Genomic DNA, 19,195 nt, shown 5'->3' with positions numbered 1-19,195 from the left:
CTTCACAGTTCCAATGAATACATTTTATAATAAAGTTTTGTTGCCTAAAACTGCAAGAAGAACCAGAAATCCAACTTTAAGAAAAATATAGTCCTTTTTAATTTTTGCTTTATTCTACTTTGGAATGAAACCCGAAAATTTCAAAATGATCAAACCACCTTAAAACAATGGAAAACTTTCTTAACAATTCTGAAAATGTGTTTCTAATTTTCAATATCTATTTATATGTATATATTTATATTTGCAATGTTAAGTTAAAATAAACTACCAACTTTCAAAATGAAAATTTGAAACTTCTGAAAAATTCCAAATGTGACTTTTCAACACTGTCAGGCTTTTTTTGTGTTTGTATTTTTAAATTTAAATTTCTGGATAAGTTCTGATGTTTTTCAGTTTTAAATAAAGTGAAAATTTTCTGTTGAGTATTTATTTCATACAGTATTTGTAACTAGCTGTAGTAATGACATAAACCTAAGTCTGCAGGAGGTGGATGAATTCTCCTTAAAAGCTATATGAGAGCACCATTTCCAGGATAAGCTGAGAACTGCTGGTAAAAAATCTTCCTATTTCTTTACAATTCCTTCCACTTGGAGGCATACAAAGTATTAGTCTGGCTTGGATGGACAAAAAATGAGGAATTATTTGATTTCAATCTACTGTACAGAATACTGTAGACAGGCTGCTCTGTTAAAATTAATAGCAGTACAGATATCTGCTCTTTAAGAGAAAACTAATGGGTTTGGTTATTATACCTTGCGGGGAAAGCGACTGGCTAATACAGACAGAACAAGCTCAACTGCTCAACTGGAACGGGACATGAGGCAAAGGGACGACGGCAGCACTAACAGGTGGGGACACCAGTGGTGGTGACAGCGGAACAGCTGGTGCCCTGCTCACACAACTCCAAATGATCTATCGACCGTGCTGGTCCTCGCTAGGCATCCACTTTGTGCCTTAGCCAAATTCTTTGGTGTGTCCTTCCTGCTTATCTGTTTCAATGTCACGGCAGAGTCGCAAGGCTCGAAATGCTGCGTGTGCGTGCCGCTTTATGATTAGCTGGAGTATTTAAACTGTAGGGTTTTGGTGTTTTTTTTTTTTTTTTTCCTTATGACAGACTTGCATACCGGGGGAAGAAAAAAGCCCAAATCCTGCCAATCGGCACAACTTGTTATCGGGTACAGAACCCTGTGCTTTTTCCAAATGCTTCAAAATCAAGTAAGAAATGGCAGCAGTAAGCTATGGGCTGGTGAGACTTGTCTGCTTCCAAGAACTTGTTCAGTCTGACTTAGGTTGATGTTCTTACTGGCAGTTTATATTAAGACATATAATTAGATCTCCATAATAGTTTTCCAATGCCCAGGAGAGTTTAAATGGTGAGTATAAAAGATGTAATTCCATCAGAATAGGAAATATTGATGTGACTGTAAATTGTGAGATGGAATTTTAGCACCGGGTATCCCATCCACAATCATTTCACATGTCCACATGGTCTGTAGATAATCAACTAAAATCTCAGAAATAAAGAGATAAGTAACCTGGGGAGAGAAAGAAAAATCAGTCTTCAATGGTTGACTACTGAAGCCTTGCAAGGGAGCCTGACTACCAAATGAAATATATATACCTTCTTCATTACCAAAACATATTTTGTAGATTGTCTAGTTTTATGGTGGTAACATTAAGCTTCATAAATCTGACAAGCGAGCTTTAAAAGGGATTTATTAAAAACAAAAGGCATTATGGTATTCAAAGTTGGTTGTCTCTCCCATGATTTAGCCCAAAATAGAAAGACTGAAATAATATAACACTGCAATCTCAACTGTGGCTCATTTCTTCTTAATCTTCAAGCCTCTCTCCCCCACCATTAAACTAAGCCCTCAGTGACATCCTCATACTCTGAAATGTAGCAGGGGGTGTCTAGGCAGGTCTGGGTAGACACGCACATGTATACTGTTGTTTATGCATGTGATGAAGCAGAACATTGATTATGATTCTAAAGGATAATGATTTATAGTCAGAATACACATTGTTGAAAGCAGAGACTCCATCTTCCTCTACGCTTGTGGAAAACCTAGCACAATTATGATCTAATCTTGATTAGTTTACTAGCAACTGCCACAATTTAATAAACATTATACCTATGTAATTAACTTTCATAAATATCTGAAACTATATTAAAAGCTTCATCTCCAAGCAGGAAAATATTATATATGTGCTTCACTTTACCCACATACAGAGTTCCAACCTTTCTGAAATTGAATTCAACACCCATGGGGCTGAATATACACGAGAAGCAGACAGTTTATTAAGAAAGGTGCCATTTTTATATCACGTTTCGGAGTAAATTTGGTTTTAGAGATGAGTAATTCAGGCAACTGCTGAGAGCCTCACACAGAAAACCAACTCATGTGTTAGTCTGCTACTTCCTTCAAGCAATAAGAACAGAGGTGGGAGGCAACACATGGTACGAGCTCCACTGCAGAACCTAGGTTCCCACAAATTTGGAGGTCAGAACAGCGGAGATCTTTCTTCTGTCATTAGCTGAGCAACAGATGTGATGCTAGGCTTTATACAGGAGAGTCAATGATTCATATTGTTTGTAAGTCCATTGCGATATTTTTATTATTTGGAGAAATAAGCTCTGAGAATATGATCCTCAAACATGTTTGCTGCGAGTTAAGGAAGAGATGAAATGAGCTGAGTTTTAGCAGTGAAGAGCACTGATTTCAAAATGCCTACAGGGGCCACTCTTTCTGAAAGTATCATGTTGCAAATAGGTATCTGAAGATACATTTAAGTCCTTACTTGGTCTTACAGATTTGTGGATTTTGGATCATTTTCACAAAGGCAACCTTTGACTGGCCAGGTAGAATTTCGTTTTTTAATTATTTTTACAAAAAATGCAGAATTGGGATAATCTCAAAAGGAGAAAAAACAGGTAAAAAGAGGCAATCCCTCCTGCCTTAACTTTAAAAGTGTAAAGAGAAACCTTAGAGGGTTTCTCCCTTTTGTTTGCCAATCTCCCTTCTTTTCCATCTCAAGCTTTTTGAATGAATCTTTCAGTTTTATTACCAAACACAATGACAAACGTAATATAAGAAAGTCAACCTTTATGGTTTAAACTATGCTTTACAGTTATTCATAGAATCATAGAAAGGTTTGGGTTGGAGGGGACCCTTAAAGGTCACCTACTCCAACCCCCCTGCAATGAGCAGGGACATCTTCAACTCAATCAGGTTGCTCAGAGCCCCGTCCAGCCTGACCTGGGATGTTCCCAGGATGGGGCATCGACCACCTCTCTGGGCAACCTGTTATTTATTAGCCTTTTCTGTATCTTCATAGGATCTTTATTTAATAGGCTACCTTAGAAGTTTTCTTTGAAAATATTCTACTTTTACAAACTTTTTCACATTCTGCTCATCGTTCTTGTTATTTCAATGAGAGGATTCAAATAAATACAAATAAGCACATATGCCAGTGTTTTTATGACTGGGGTTGCTGGGCTGCAAAGGCAGTGAAGGTCTGGCCAATCTGCCTACCCTCCCACACATTAAGAGCATTGGGGGTTACACTTGGAATAAGTTTCAGTCTCCCTTCTTTTGGCTCAGGAAATACTACTCCTTTGCTTAATGTCATGTGTAATGTAGTGCCACATCTAAAGAAGGACACAAATTCTTTGTACCTCTACAGGTGGCAAAACCAATGTGAAGCTGAAAAACAATGACTTCCTTGGAAAATCAAGAAGCATTATAAAAAGCATAGATTACCTGTCTTCGAAGGTCTCGTGTTTTCTTGGTCATCTTGTCAATAGCAATGTTGAGTGGGTCCCCCTTCTCCTTCCTTCCAGTCTGTTAAAAATGAAATTTTGGAGTTAGAGAAAAATACTCCAGAAAATACACACTTGTTATAAAAATAGTACAGATTTATCAAAGGAAATCTGTGCATCAATTTTGTTTGCTTCCATCAAGTTGTTATTTCCAATGTCATGTTTTTAACATGTTTACGTGTGGGGGGCATAGCAGATTATTTTAAAACAATCCTAAAATGATAAGAAGAAAGATTAAGGTGACTCACTGGAGAGTTCAGAACTTTTCCACCAATAAATTATGTGCATATATTATAGCCTATACTCCAAAAATCTGGCAAGACCTTTCACTATAAAACGAATATTAAGAGTTTCTAATCTCCATCCTGCCAGGCACTGGGAATGTTAAACATGATAATAAGCGGCAACACAGCTTGAGGACAGAAGGAAAATGGTCCCTATGCCTGTAACAGGAATCATATTGGCAGACATTAGGTGCAGTATAAAGAAGACTTCCACTTAAAACACTTTCCTGCAGGAAATCTCAAAGCAAAAATCCTCATGAAGATTAAAAAGAGGGAAAAAAGGGTTTTGTGGCTCATAATGAATGAAAAAAATATTTTTTTAGTTCAATGGTACAAAAAGCATTATGTGACTTTGTCAGCTGTACTACCTTTCTCTTAAGAGAAAGCTGCTTCTCTAAAGATTGTCACATCTCTTATCACATTGAACTTTTTTTGATAGCTTTTCATCAAGAATCAAAATGATCTTCCATTCTTTCTGGCAGTACTCTTTCCTTCCCAACACTGTTTTCAAATACTCCTATTTAGAATTGTTCCTTGCATATGATTAAGAGTGATTTTCTATTTCCAGCTGAGCCTAATGGCATATGTTTCTGGGAACTATTGAGAAGTCACTTTTGGGGTGGAATGGGGATTAAACATACCCTTTCAATAATAATCTCTCAAACGTACAGCACTGTTATCAGCTCTACATGACCACGTTAGCAAGTGGCCTGTGTTCCAGTCCTCTGCTTTAAGCATTCATTCGAGAGAATGCCTGCTTTCTATTATTGTCTGTAAGTCTAATTATGATACGTGGCAAATACATTTATGATCATTCAGAAATCTGTAAAACCCATCCCCTATCTTTATTTAGAAATTCAAACATAAAAATATCAAGTGCCACTAGAATTTAATACAAAACATAAATTTACCTACAAAACATAAATTTACCTCTTAGGTTTTTAAAAAGAATCCATTACAAATTCTGGAGTTAATTGTACAAATTGACACCAGAAAACAGAGAGAGAAAGCATTTGCTATGATACAAGCAAAAGGAGGCATCTGTGTGGCCTGTCAATACTTTTAGCTCACTTTTCTTGTGTTCATGCTTTGACTGAGTTCTTCTGGTCCCCAAGTAAAGAACTACGGCTCTTTAGCCTAAGCAATGCCAGCACATGCTTTTAGTTTTAGATGTCCTGAATTTAGTCCTTGGTATTTTGTCCAAGACAGCAGCTGTCACATGTGCATACAATCTATAGTTTTTCAAGCTGAAATTTCACCATAAAAATGAGGCAGGTAAATTTGGTATAGGGAGGCTCTCCTAGCTGTTGAAACGGTACAACGGGGACTGCCAGATGAGCTCGTCTCAGCCAGGTTCCTGGTTTGTTAGACTACAAAGCTATATTCTAAGACAACTTCCAATTACTCCAGCTGTGTGCTGGGTACTAGCTGAATGGAGCATCCTTGGTGACATTAGCGTTCTGGGATGCTTTATTTTCCAAGTCAAATAATTCAGTTTCTTTAATATTGTTTGAATTCTTCTCTTCCTTCTCATTGTTTAAGCTTTAATACATTGGCTTAGAAAGACACAAAACCACACAAAATGTTTCAAGACATTTTTTGCTAGAGAAAGATAACCTTTTTTTTTTTTTAAATAAAATCGGGAAATAGTTTGCAAATTGCAGTGAATATTAACACAATGCAGAAAAAAAAACAAAAAGCAAACACCGTGACACTTAAGGCTACATTAGGATGCTATTTTACAGCTCTCAAACAAAACAACTGGTTAACAATTCTTCTTGGCCGATCCCATGCAGGGCAGATTTATTTTGTGTTCACCAGCAACACGCAAGGTCAAGCACTTAATGCCTGGCACCCATTTAGGGTGTCAGAAAATTGTCCTGAATAGGAACTTGGGACTTCTTCCAGGGTACTCAGCTACAGGATAAAATGACACTGAACAAATTAGGCATCTGATTAACTGAACCATTTAGGAGCAAAGGCTCCTGACATTCCCTAAATGGTCATTGGAAAAAAGTAGAAATTTTGAGATTGACTTAGAAGTTTGTAATTTAGATTCCTAACCTGGGTGTTTTGTGTTGCTTATAGGAGGAAACTATCACTGAGAGTAGGCCCATGGTAGCATCCATCTAGCACCTTTCCTAAGCCTCTCTTCAAATTTATCCAGTAACTTTTTTAGTCTAGTTTTAAATTACAGAAACAGTGGCCCTTAAGGTACATCCTATTGTGAAACGCAAGACAACTGGGAACCCTTCTGTGACCCTTAGGCCACACAACACAAACTGTCAATATTCATCTGGCCAGCCCCTTCTCCTTCCAAAACAGAGAAAAGCCTGTTCTATACTGCTTACCCCAAACCTCCCTGCTCTGTGCAATTGCCCAAATCATGCCGACATGCTGTGTGAGATACTAAATGGCATGAACCAGCCTGTGCTGGAAAGCAGACCAGCAGACCAAGTGGACAGAGGTCCAGTCGAGCTCTCTCAATGGCAATATTTTATTAACACATATGAATATGGATGAAGTCATAGAGAGACTTCTCATGTTCTGCACAGTTTTTATTTCTCCAGGAATTTTAAGTGTCCTTCACCTGTTATAAAATGGCTACTGCCTTTTAATCTGGGTACAACCCCCCTTCTTCGCTGTATGATTTCAAAGAAGGAGAAATTTGTTTAGTAAATCACATTATTGAAAAATAAATAGCATGGCATGTGATGTTACATAGCTTCAGGCAGGTCTGTCAAACACCATCTGCTCTGTGCTGAAAATATAAGTTTATAAAAGTTTATTTATTTAAGTCCTTAAATACTCTTATATTAATGTTGCTCTGTGATAAATTTTTGGCCTTCATTCCTAGAAGGGATAGAAAGGATTTTAGTGGTTTCCTGTGTTTCTGAAAAAAACCATAAAGCTTAGCATTGAGCCTTATAGCATTTCTCTGTTAATCTTGTTCTGCAAAGAGAAGAAAGATACTTTGGAGACGGGATGAAAAGGAAGTAAAAATTGCTGCTGGCATTGGGTTAAAAGGAGAAGGAGGAGAAATGCACAGAATTCCTTGAATGCCAAAATCTTGGTATTCAGAGTTCCCGTGGACAGAATTACATCTATTTATGGTGTAATAAGGAGAACATTGTTACAGTAGAATATATTAATCAGGTTCCTGATTTCTAGTGACCATTAACAGCATTTGCATACTCTTTTTACTCAAGATACTTTCAAATGTTTCTCTCAATCTGTGTTACTCCCATCCTAATTTCCGGAGAGCTTTTCCCTGCCTGTTTGATTGATTCACAGTTAATCAGGACAAGCTAATTTCCACGGGCTCCTGACCAGGGGCTGTGCTGTCTGCAGAGTCCCCCAGGTCGGGAATGGGTCTTCCATTGCGCTTCTACCCAAGGCTGCCGTCTCCCTCCCACATCACGCCACATAAGATCCAGCTCCCTGAATATATTTTTCAAGCATTTTTTTAAGCCTGATTTGCCACCCGGCATGAGAACTTGAGTAGTTTTTGAACACATCCATGTCCAGTTAGTGGAAGAAATCTAGGTACTGTTCTGTTCCTCTAGAAAATGCCTACAGTCGCAACCACTGTCAACAATATTACTTGAACAATAAACCAAATACAGAATACAATCATTGCCTTCCTTATATTAAGCAAAGTCTAAAAACTTTCACTGTTAAAACTGCATAATATTAAGGTAAGCACTTAGTTAGACAGGGAACTTCAACTTCAGTTAGTTAGGAAGAGAAATAAAATAATAAAAAAAATCACTTAAGGTTGGTAAGAAATTTCAACATCTGCTAGAATGACGTCTGCTAAGATATAGCACTGTTTTTCCTTTTGAGAAAAGACCTTTTTCCTCTACTTTGTTTCCTTCTTTTCATGAGCTGTTCACTGTTTATATTGTTGGAGTAAAATAAAATATTCCAAAATATTTTTCACAACTATTAAAGACATTTATATCCCATGACTCGCTCATTACAGAACTCTTTTGATCAGCATGAGGTACTTAACAGGACACTCTTTTCCGACCCTAGAGAATATCACAGAATCAAGACATGGGCAGTCAGGCCAATCAGCCTAGAGACATAACACATTTTGGTTGAGACACTGTCAGCCTTGGAAGAAGATGCTCCAGACTGGAACTGTGTTGTTAGTTTTGACTAATTCCAAATACCACCGATATGGAAATCAGAGAGCTTAAATTTCAGCACATGAAACAGATAAAATTGCTACTACCAAAATTATTATTATAAAGAGGACTTAGATATTATGGTAATGAATATCCTCATATTGAAAAGTTACAATTTCGTACAGTTGTATGAAATGCAAACCCACTCTTTTGAGCGTATTATTTAAAAAAAATATTATAATCGATGCCAGATGAACAGGGCTGACAATAGTAAGCTATTAAAGAAGGGGATGGAGTGCCAAGAAATACACAAAAAGTGCAGCAACTGCAGGCCTACAACATAATGTCACAGACCAAACCCCAATGTGTATGACAACTAAATGAGTGATGTCAGAGAGCGCTATTATCCTTTTCCTTCAAAGTGCATAATTTAGAAGCTCAGTGTTTCAATTTACCAATAATAAAAATAACAGCCTAAAACTGCGTAACGAGTTTTGGGACCACTGTTTTCATGCATTTCTCTGTCTTCTCTGCTGCTTCAGATATAAGCCAAAATACCTGGGAGAGCTCAGGCTCCTAACATATTACGTGTTGCATGTCCAAGACATCCTCGCTGCCGTTAATCGAGTAATTTAGCCTCCAGGAGACAGGTGGAAAGATTATCTATTGATCCAAAAGCTACCAAACCTTGATATACTTTTATATTTTCATCATCCCCTAGGTAGATGGTTCCATTATTTACAGTTTATTCAGAACTTCAATATCACAATGTTTTATTAAGGCGTAAATTGCTGCTCAAAAATATATCTGTCCTAATATTTTATTTTAAATGTTGAACAACATCACTCTTTAAAAACTATGCTCATGTTCAATAGCCCTTTTAAAAGTGATGAAGAGAAGCTTAGTACTAAGAGGAAAAGCATTTTGAACAACAGACATAAGCTGCATCAGTGCTTTTAAGCAGAAAGCTAGGTTTAAATGTACCAATACATAGTCTCCCTCTGACAGGCTAAGAAGACTAATTTTGGGTCAGGAAAAGGCTAAACTATTTATCCTAGCAGAAGTGAGTAGAGACTAAATTTCATTGGAAGTTGAAAATCCTGGCTGTTCACTAGGGAGATGGGTCAGGAAAACATTTTAGAAAATCTCTGTGGTTCCTCTATGGATGAGCTGAAGAAGACATCTTAGAATAAATAAAAAATAAATAATAATAAAAAAAAATTGAATGGTGAGTAGTCTCTTAGGAGCATGGTGTGAACATGAATTACTGCTCTACTCAGTTCAGTGATTCATCCATACTTTATGTTTATTCCTATAAATTATTTTGGTTTTTAGCATTTATCCTAAGTAACTACACTGGGGGTTCCGCAATCAACTTTTTTCCATCTTCAATTTTGATGGACAATCACCTCCAGTGGAATGAAAATTTGTACGTTCCCTTTTCCTCTTAAACATTCTTTTTTGTTTTTGACGGAAAAAAAAAAAAAGAATTTTGCATAAATGGGGGAAAAAAGCTTACTTAGATATCCTTTTTCTGCTCACGTCTTTTGGCCTTTGTTTATGCAGTTGCAAAGGAGAAAGGTTCAGTCACCACAGAGAAGGGACAAGACAGAAAGGTCCCAGTATGTATATTATCTTGCCGCTTCACAATAAAACACTGAATTACAGGCTTTCTTCATGGCACTTCCACAATTCTACTCAGTTCTAGAATGCCATTCACTAAATAACCTGCTCTTAAATGTATGTTATGGACAAGAATTTCTCCTAAAATAAAACAATTGCTTTCAGTAGCTTTTAATTACCTTACAAAATTGTGATCAGATCACAGTTAGTGTAATTGGTTCCAGTGTAGCATAAATAATCACAACAATGCAGAAAACCGGGTAAGCCACAACCTTGCAAAGGCAGAGAGTAAATAAAGTCAATAAAATATAAATGAACCATGAGCTGGACATGATATCAGTACCTGAGGTGCACAAATCTTGTCCTTGGCCTGGATCCAAGCCAGTTTTATCTAGATCTGTACATAATTAAAACTATGTAAAGAAGTAAAGAAATTATGAAAACTGAATATGTAAATGGTTGAAGAATATTCTCTTTTTCTATTTTATGCATGTTTTTTATGCAGTCCACATCACCACAATATCTGAATGTCTTCAAGTGGTGAATTGATGAATTAAGTAAGTAAGTGGTGCGTTTATTTGCGACCTTGTGTGGTTTCTTCTTTTATCTTCTCACAAGAGGGAGAACTTCTTGTAGGGGAGTATTTTACTTTGGTTGGTTCATGCCTATTGCTTTTCTTGTTTTGCATAATTCACTCTTGTAACTACTTCTTGTCTTTTGGCAATAACCAGGGATTTTCAGAAACATTATCAATGACAGCCATTTGATTTGAAAGACCAGTTAGGATTAGGGCTTGATTTTATTAGTTCCCAAGTGGCAGCTGCTAGTATTGATTGATATTTACCCATAAACCCATACTGGCATCTGAGCTTCCCTAAAAAAGAACTGCCTGAAGAATTTATATTTATAATGATATTAGAGATTGCCTAAAATGGAGAACTTTTTCATTCTTGAGAATGAAGGCAGCAATTTGTTGGGTTTGGTGGTTTTTTTTCACTGTAGATATACATTGAATATTTCTGTAGTTCTGTGTATTTTTGAACACAAGTTTTGAAGATGACTGTGGTGAGGATACAGTCCTTCTCTTGTAGCTACCAGACAAGACTGGATTTTACAGCACACTGAGGTACCAAAAATGCAGAAAAGGCAACTGGTGGGTCTTGCCTAAGTTACCAGGCAAGCCTAACATACCAATCTCATCTATATTCATTAGGTAAAACATGCATTGGTTCTTTTTTTTTTTTTTTGGAAGGGGAAGGGGGGGGAAGCCATGCATCTATTAAAAGGTCTTCCCCAAGGCAAGAATATCCTTCCATCATTTAAGAGTTGTGCCATTTAATTAAATTCAGATCATAATGTAGCGCACACTGCCCTTTGAGAAAGCAGTGAGTTTTCAGGGTAGGACCATCTCATTTAATTTTACCATCTAGAAATACTTAATAAAGTCTAGTTATTTTACCTCCTTCTATATTCAGTATATAGTGACAGGCATTTTTAGAGCACCCATCTGTCTTACATATTGATGTTAATATGGGATACATATCATCACATGGGGTTGCTTCTCTCCATTGATAATGCAGGGGGGCTTGTGGTACTAGATGATCAATTCTTAAACAACTAAGTTTTGTGAGATAAAACTCCTTCCTAGTAACTACAAAGATTGCCCAGCCCTCTAAGGATCAGGATAGAGACTGCATCTTGGACAAATTATGTGTGTTTTGGATGATTTTCTTCCAGAGAATTTAAAAATATTAGCATTCTAAGGGCACCTTTTCTACAAGCTTTCCCAAAAGACATTCCTGTACTTCCAGGCTGTGATATTTTGAGTTCCTGTAAATAATTCACTTTCTTCCTACTGTCTAAAAGAAACACACTTCATAAATTTTAGATTTGGCATTGGATCTTAACAGTCTTGCTTGTTTCTCCATGCTCATTTTCCCCCTTCAAAACCCCTGAACATACAAATACCTACAGACACACTTTAATACTTTGGTCATCACTACCAACAGCCTTAGGACAACGTTATGTAAAAACTGTTTCTTATCTTTGTAATTACAGGTGTGATTGCAAGAGACAGACTGTTGCTGGTCACAGAAACGTTGCAACTTAATGAAGAAACAAAAAAACCCTCCCAGTTATAGCTGGATTTCTCTAATCAGAGCTTTCTCAGATAAAGACATATGCCAACATTACCCTAATTTGGAACTGCAGTTTGCTGATAATAGGGGAAAACGAGGAAATGCAGTTGGAGGAGTCAAAGGCTGATAACCTGAGACGGGTTTTCTGGTATGTCCTCGAGAAATCTCTGCGATATGTGTGTAATGAGATCTATATCACTGCAAATGCAGGGGATACGAGTGTTAGCACGCAAGTGTACTTCTGATTCAGGGTTCTGTCCTAATGTCCTTGAGAACTGATGTCTCTGAGGCTTCCCCTCGTTCGTTTCTTTTTGAAGGGGCTGACTTTGTAACAATATGTATTAGAATATTGATCTGCAGAATATTTCTTGTAGTTAAAGAGCATCTTTTCCTTTGCAGTGCTTGCTCAGAGGACTCAAAGAGGAAAACATAAGGGTTTTCATAGAATAAACTGCATATTTCTGTTCAGAAGATGTCAGTACACAAAACTGATACTGTTACACTTAAATGCATATAAAAAAATAGAATTTCTGAGGAAAGAAATGTGGATGGTGTAAAGTGTTACAAAACCATCAGCTTCACTGAAGCCATGCTAATTTACACCAGCTGAGAATCTCCCCACTCATCAGTTAAATGAAATCTTGCAGATGCTTCCATTTAGAAGGTCAGAAATGTTTACTCCAGAGTTCGAAATTATTCTGATTTCTTCACAGACATCTACTTGCAAAGGGTCCACTACAAACTCCTCATTTAACCACCAACTGCTTTCCAGCTGTAAATTGCAATCTGCTTTTAAATTGCTTCTGGATGGCTTCTCTTAATCTAAAATAACTGGAGGAAAAGGAGATAGTACACATTTTTTCTTTCCCTTCAGATATGGAAGCCCATAGTGAAGGACTATGTAAATAAAAAGTGTTAAAATTTACCCACTTTAATACAAGCTCTTGAGAAAAGTCAATTCTATTATTATAAGCATAATAATTAATGTTACTAAGTAATGAAAGCGCTATGAATAAAGCCTCCTATCATATCTTCTATTAAAATTTTATCTGTTAAAAAGTTGAAGCAATACCAGGAAACTAAGAAAAGAAGAGTGGTAGAGAAGTTCAGGACGTCTTACAACATGTAATAAACAATACCACATGCATCTAAAATCAGCAAATTATTTGAGTAAAACTTTGTTATGTCTCTGTTAAAGATTAGTGGAAATACTTGTTAGAATTCTTCATGGAAATGATATTGATGTCTGGTATGACCACTGGCCTCGGTCTTACGTCTCATTCACTAGAAGGCACTTGTAGCCAATCTCTTCCTACTTGGTTTTAGATTAAAGGTTATATTATGAGTCACAGGGATGAGTGTTATTCACTGAATTAAATGCAGGACTTCCTGAGACATCTCAGCATCCCTTCAAAACGTCCTTTTAGTGTTTTTCAGGTTCCCTTCTTGGAGGAATAAGAGAACCACATAATGTTATTTGGTTGCAAGCAAAGACTTTTTTGTTTGTTTATATATTTAACGTTGGCTTTTGTAGTGTGGACCTTTATGCATTTTTTTCAGCAAAGGAGCTTTTTAAATAAATAGACATTTCTGACAAAAGAAGTGACCATTGGAAATACATCAAAGAGTTCACGACGTTTACAGGTATTAAATGAACATTTCTAATGAACATATTGAAGTTCCAAATATGCCATTCTATTTAGATGCAGAATTGTTGTTAATGGCTGTGGCAGTGTGCTCCCCACCCCACTTAAGCCACAACCACCAGTGGGGGTTGTGATGGCTGCATCCAGCTTACTCTGGACTTTGGGGGACAGATGGCAACAACCTGGAACGGTGACCCAGACGTCTTGTTGGTATGCAGATATAAGTCAATTATCTTACTCCATAAATAGTGGACAGCCCCGGGCCCGCTGAGCTCTCCTGCAGGGCAGTGGCTGCACACCAGGATCTCCCCTTGAGTGGGGAAACCTCTCAGGGTTACTCCTCGAGGTTGAGAGAGTCCTTGCCACAACAGATTCTCAGTAAGTGATTAACAGCACGCTAAACTTCGAAATCCTAAGTGATGTAAAGGATTGATAGTACACATATAATCCTATAGACATAAACTGTTGACCAAGTCTGGGACTAAGACTGGACCCAGCTGCACCCAGACTCCCCTCTGGGAAGGAGTTCAGAACGCAAGTGGGTCCTTTCTGAACCTCCTGACTCAACGGGAGGGTCTCCCTGACAGTTTTGTCTGACCCTGCCCTCTGTGCAGTAAATAATCCAGTGTACGTTGCCACTGAATCTTCTTAAACCAGTCACATTTACCATTGAACTTCGTTAACTACTTTATATCAATAAAGTATACTGTTGCTTCTCTCTTACGAGTGAAGTACACGACTCCATCCATGACAAAGGCATAAAGACAGGTATTACATAGTCTTGGAGTTCAAACCTCCCAAGTCTTCCCTGTCTGTGGGAGGCACAGATTTGGCTTGGCTGTACTTACAGTGCTTTGATTATCAAATATCACTGAAAAATAGAATTTCAATGAGTTGGTTGCATCTGCCACTATCTAACAGATCTCTTTATGAGACGTATATCAAGTATTACATCTGCATTTCTTTCTTTTTAATTGCATCACTCTTGTATTCCTTAGATGATCCACAAGGAAATGAGGTCTGGTTTATTCCCTATCAAAAATGTGTTCATCAATGTATACAGCTGAAAGTCGATGCTAACTCAATATTTGTACTTATAGCAGAGAATTAAATGCTTTTTCAAATTCATTGTTACTTTCCTTTCCCTTATCTTGCCAGTTCCCTCCAGACCACCCAGGTAGTTTTTTTGTTTGGCTTTTTTTGTTTTCTCTTTATCCTCCAACCCGTTCTGCACACTTTTCAATTACAGTCTAGGCTGAAACAATGTTGGAAATTATTTCGGTTGATGTTTCCTGCAGCCAGTGAAACCACTGCTATGTTCCAGCTCTGACACTCTACTTGGCAGCGTACTGTGCAGCCTACACAATATCAGGTTAGTGCATGTGTCAAACTTTCTGAGGGCAGTGACGTGTGTCTGGCAACAAGGCTTTTCAGTCTGGCACGTCTCCAGTGAAAACCCCACCTGCAAGCAAACAATGCGCGTGAGGTTTAATTGGACACATACTGTAACTTTAGCTACAGTTTTGAATGAATGGAGATAGAGGAAAGCCTGGGAAAGAAAATAACTCAATCCTCATTACAGTAATTAATCGTTCACTTTGAGTACTGGCTGCTTTGTGTCCACATGTTTCTTTGTAGGACATCACAACCATGAGGCATTAGTGATGAAATAAAACAAAACAAAAATTAAAGAACTATTTAACCTCCAACGAGACTTTCAAAAGAATGCAAGAGCAAAGGACCACCTCCTATTTTTACAGAACAAAGCTGCAGTCTATTCCTGTCACCACCTTAGATCAATGTGCTAAGTGATATCCATTCAAATTGCTTGTCAGTTTAATCAGAGGAAGTGAAACACAATTACAGGGCATTAGTGTAAAAGCCAGCACAGAATAACAGAATGTCCATGTGGGATACCTGAAGCAAAAGCCTGTTGAAAATAACTCTGTGACATTTTCATCAACAGTCTTTTTACAGAAAAAAAAAGCTTTTGTAAATGCTATTACAAACTAATTAGGCATAAAATAATGCTTTAAGTCTATAAACTGATTAGAGTCCTTATTCTCCTTGTAGATATCAGAAATTTTTTTGGCTTTTGTTCTGTTCTTAGAATAAAACTAAGTTCATAAAGATAAAGACCTTTACTGAAACGATAACTGGCACATTTACAAAGCCTCTCTGTGCTCCCTCTCAAGTCAGCAGGAGTTTTACCATTATTTCCATTGAATGATTGGAACATTCACTTTTCATGGACACTCCAAATTTGCACTGAATATAAGCTGTATTTTTGGAATCATCAAACAGATGACTTGGATTAAGTGGATGAAATGGGAGCAGGGAAGGGAAGGGACTCTTCCTTCCCTCCCTGAAGGCAAGGATGCGAGGCTGGTGGATTCAAAAGGACAAACAAATGCAAACCTGCCCCCAAAGCCTTGCCTGGAGTCCCCAGGTGGGATATGCTGGGGTGAACTGCGGTGCCTGGAGTCCCTGGGACCCTTTCATCCCAAGCTGCACCACAGCTCAGTTTCAGTAGGATAGGTAAAAAAATACACCCGGTCCGGAGGCATAAAGGAAATAAAGATTTGTGAATCCTTACAACAGGAAATCAGACCAAGGCCTCTCATTTCCTGGGTGATACTTAACTATTAAAAAAAAAAAAAAATATAGGAGGCAGAATAGCCTCTATGTGATTTAGAACCACACTTAGTCTTTTCAAAAAAGTAACTATCGATACATGTCTTCAGGATAGAGCATAAGCTGGAAAAAACCTTCTCCTTTCAGCCCTAACTTGCTTTTTAAGATCCAGTAGACATGGCAGCTCAGTCTGTACTCAGCAGAGTTAATTTCCTGGATTGAGGTGACTTCATTTTTTTCAGTAGTCACAATGCATAGCTCAGGTCCTTGTACCCCTGTGGTAAAAAAGTCACTTAAAATGTTCATGTTGTAATTCCGAGCTCATAGACTCCAAGGTCTTTAATTGGATTTGGCCCTTTATCTTCTATATTCATGAGACGGTAATTAATTTGACCATCCCTGCCTGGTCCACAGGGTAATTGAATGAATAGCTCTGCACATCCACATAAATGCCTCCAAAAAGAGTTATTACTATGATTGTGCAATATGACAAGTTAACTCTGCTACGTTGATAATAATGACATTGAAACTGTTAAGGTAAGTGCCGTTGGAGCCCATCTCATAGGTAATGGAAATGGAAGAAAGTATATGAATATGCAACACGCAAAACCACTGCACAGTTTAGACTCTGCCTGGCCTTTAAAATAAAAAAGATAAAGTCAACCCTATCTCTCAAATTTCCTTGATACACCATCTTCTGGAAAACAAAAATCCCCCAAATATTGCAAAAGGGGTTAAAAGCAAGGTAGTTCTTTTGGTAGATTGCCACAAAGACTTCTTGTAGGAAATGAAGTGTAAAAAATCTTAAAGAATGTTAAATGAAATCACAGCAGACTGAAACATGTGGTTCCAGTGCAAGACCTGAAAAAACTTTGAAACAGATGCTAATTGGCACCACCTTCATTCTGATGTTCATAAATGAAACTGAGCGAGCCTTCAAAGGTGCCAAAGGAAGACTAGCCGTCCAAAGAACATTTAAATGTGCTTGGATTTGGTTTGTCAGCTCCAAAGTTATTTATATCCCGCAAAGATATTTAGATGCTTTTGAAAATTCATCCAATGAGACAAGTGTGTGCATTTTCAACAGGATTGAAAGTCCGTGGAATTTAAATTCTTAAATTAGCCTGGATATGCCTTCTGTTATCAATTAGCATTGGCTTTGGAGGTGAACTACTGATCTGGAGTTGTACTGAGTTATTCACTGCAGGAAACTTTTTACTGCGGAATAGTCCATGGTTTGTACCGAGACAAATGTGGTAGTTTGCAAGTCTCGGTACAAATCATGCACTATTAAAAGTTATCCACAGACATCTGCAGCTGTTTAGAAGATGACAGATGCATATAGAAACTAATTGCAAGTGGTAAAAGTGCCAACTGACCTCTACATCTGGTTTTCTTCCTTCCCTCCTAAATAACTTAAACTTAGATGTTCCAGATTAAACCTCTTTTTAACATATAAGGATATCAACTATTTTAAATAGTACTGTTCTAATAATTAACTAATTTGGCTCTGCAGTGACTTCAATAGCAATTTCAGTAGCAATACAATGTAGCGTTCCACACTTCCTATTTATTACTCTATTCTTATATGCCATACCCTATGATTTCATTGGTATCATCTACAAAATCATGACTGAATAAACGTTTCCTATAAAACTCAATGATTTCAATAAAATGGGAACAAGTGTAGAGATTCCGCACGTTATACATGGCCATGATGTACACCAACAAGAGAGCAACCAAATCCACAGTCTGTGGGAACTAGACTCTGCTTCCAATTCCCAGTCCAGTTCTGTTTCTAATAGACTATATTTTAGCGAAGTTTTCTTTAGTATGGCAATTAGCAATAACGGTGAGTCAATTCCATGATGATCAAACGCCTAAAGACATTTTAAAAAATAAACTAAAGCCCGGCAGGAGAAGCTCTGTTGCTTTCCACACCGCATGATGCTTTTCACTTCAAAACTACTAAGTAAATTACTGAGAAAAAGTTACTGTGAATAAAATGGGCTGCACTGTGTTAAGTAATTATTTCTAAAGTGTGAAATGGGTAGGAAGTATCTCATCTTAAAGTAGTGCCATGATGCATATTACCTCCCTAGTATAAAGTGAACACTCTTTTCATTTTTTTTTCTTTATCTTGCAGGAGCAAGCTCAGGAATGAAAACTTTATTTTTCTAATGATTTTTTATGTGGGAGAGAAGTGTAAAGATTCAACCTGTGAAACTATGCTGTGCTCCACTATTTGTACCGCACTACTGTTTCTGGAAGAATCTTCTAGAGTTTCCTGAGCTCTCAGGAAATGCCCAGTAAATTATAAATATATTTGATTAATGCTCCCCATTTAAGGCATGCATGATGGAGACGTGTCTCCTGTGTTAAAAACCAGCATTTCTGGGAGTGGTAAGGGGCGCACCCCAGTTAAGTCTTAATTTGTGAAACAATGCAGAACACAGCTTGCCTTTAAGGATGTCTTGCAAGTATGTCGTGCCGCACACCTGTTCTGTTCCTCCCTATTGAAACCAGCGGTAAAAGAAGGTCATTTTAATTGAAAAGTTATGATCACAGCATGGGTTAGGAAAATACCCTTACGATTGCTTCTGAGAGAACAGAGGGGATTCTTGCAATTAATTAATACCTAGATGCAAAACAACAGGCTGTTTCAATAAGAAGAAAAGGTTATTTTTTCTCCTGGTGCTTTTTTTTTGTTTTTTTTTTTTTGTTTTTTTTTTTTGACAACTGTTATTAAAAGTTGCAGGAGTGAGGAGAAGAAAGAGGAAAACCATGTAAGAATCAGAAAAGCTTGTCCAAGACAAAAGGTGACACAAATTGGTAGTAATGAACTGTGTATACTAGTTGGCTAAAATACTGCTGTCCATTTAAGGGATAATTACACAGAGATTAAAATATTTAT

General features: G+C 37.4%; 1 protein-coding gene across 3 annotated transcripts in view; it reads right to left on the bottom strand.

Moving 5' to 3' along the window:
- Positions 1–19,195, bottom strand: part of CTNNA2 (catenin alpha 2) — a 559,270-nt gene that overhangs the window by 122,237 nt on the left and 417,838 nt on the right. For all 3 annotated transcript variants that reach the window (XM_075047974.1, XM_075048065.1, XM_075047894.1), the window contains exon 8: positions 3,765–3,845. In XM_075047974.1, coding sequence (XP_074904075.1) covers positions 3,765–3,845 — 81 coding nt within the window. The remainder of the gene's footprint in view (positions 1–3,764; positions 3,846–19,195) is intronic.

This window comes from Buteo buteo, chromosome 1 (assembly GCF_964188355.1).
Source record: "Buteo buteo chromosome 1, bButBut1.hap1.1, whole genome shotgun sequence".
NCBI classification, from domain to species: domain Eukaryota; kingdom Metazoa; phylum Chordata; class Aves; order Accipitriformes; family Accipitridae; genus Buteo; species Buteo buteo.
This window is presented reverse-complemented; position numbering and strand designations above follow the sequence as displayed.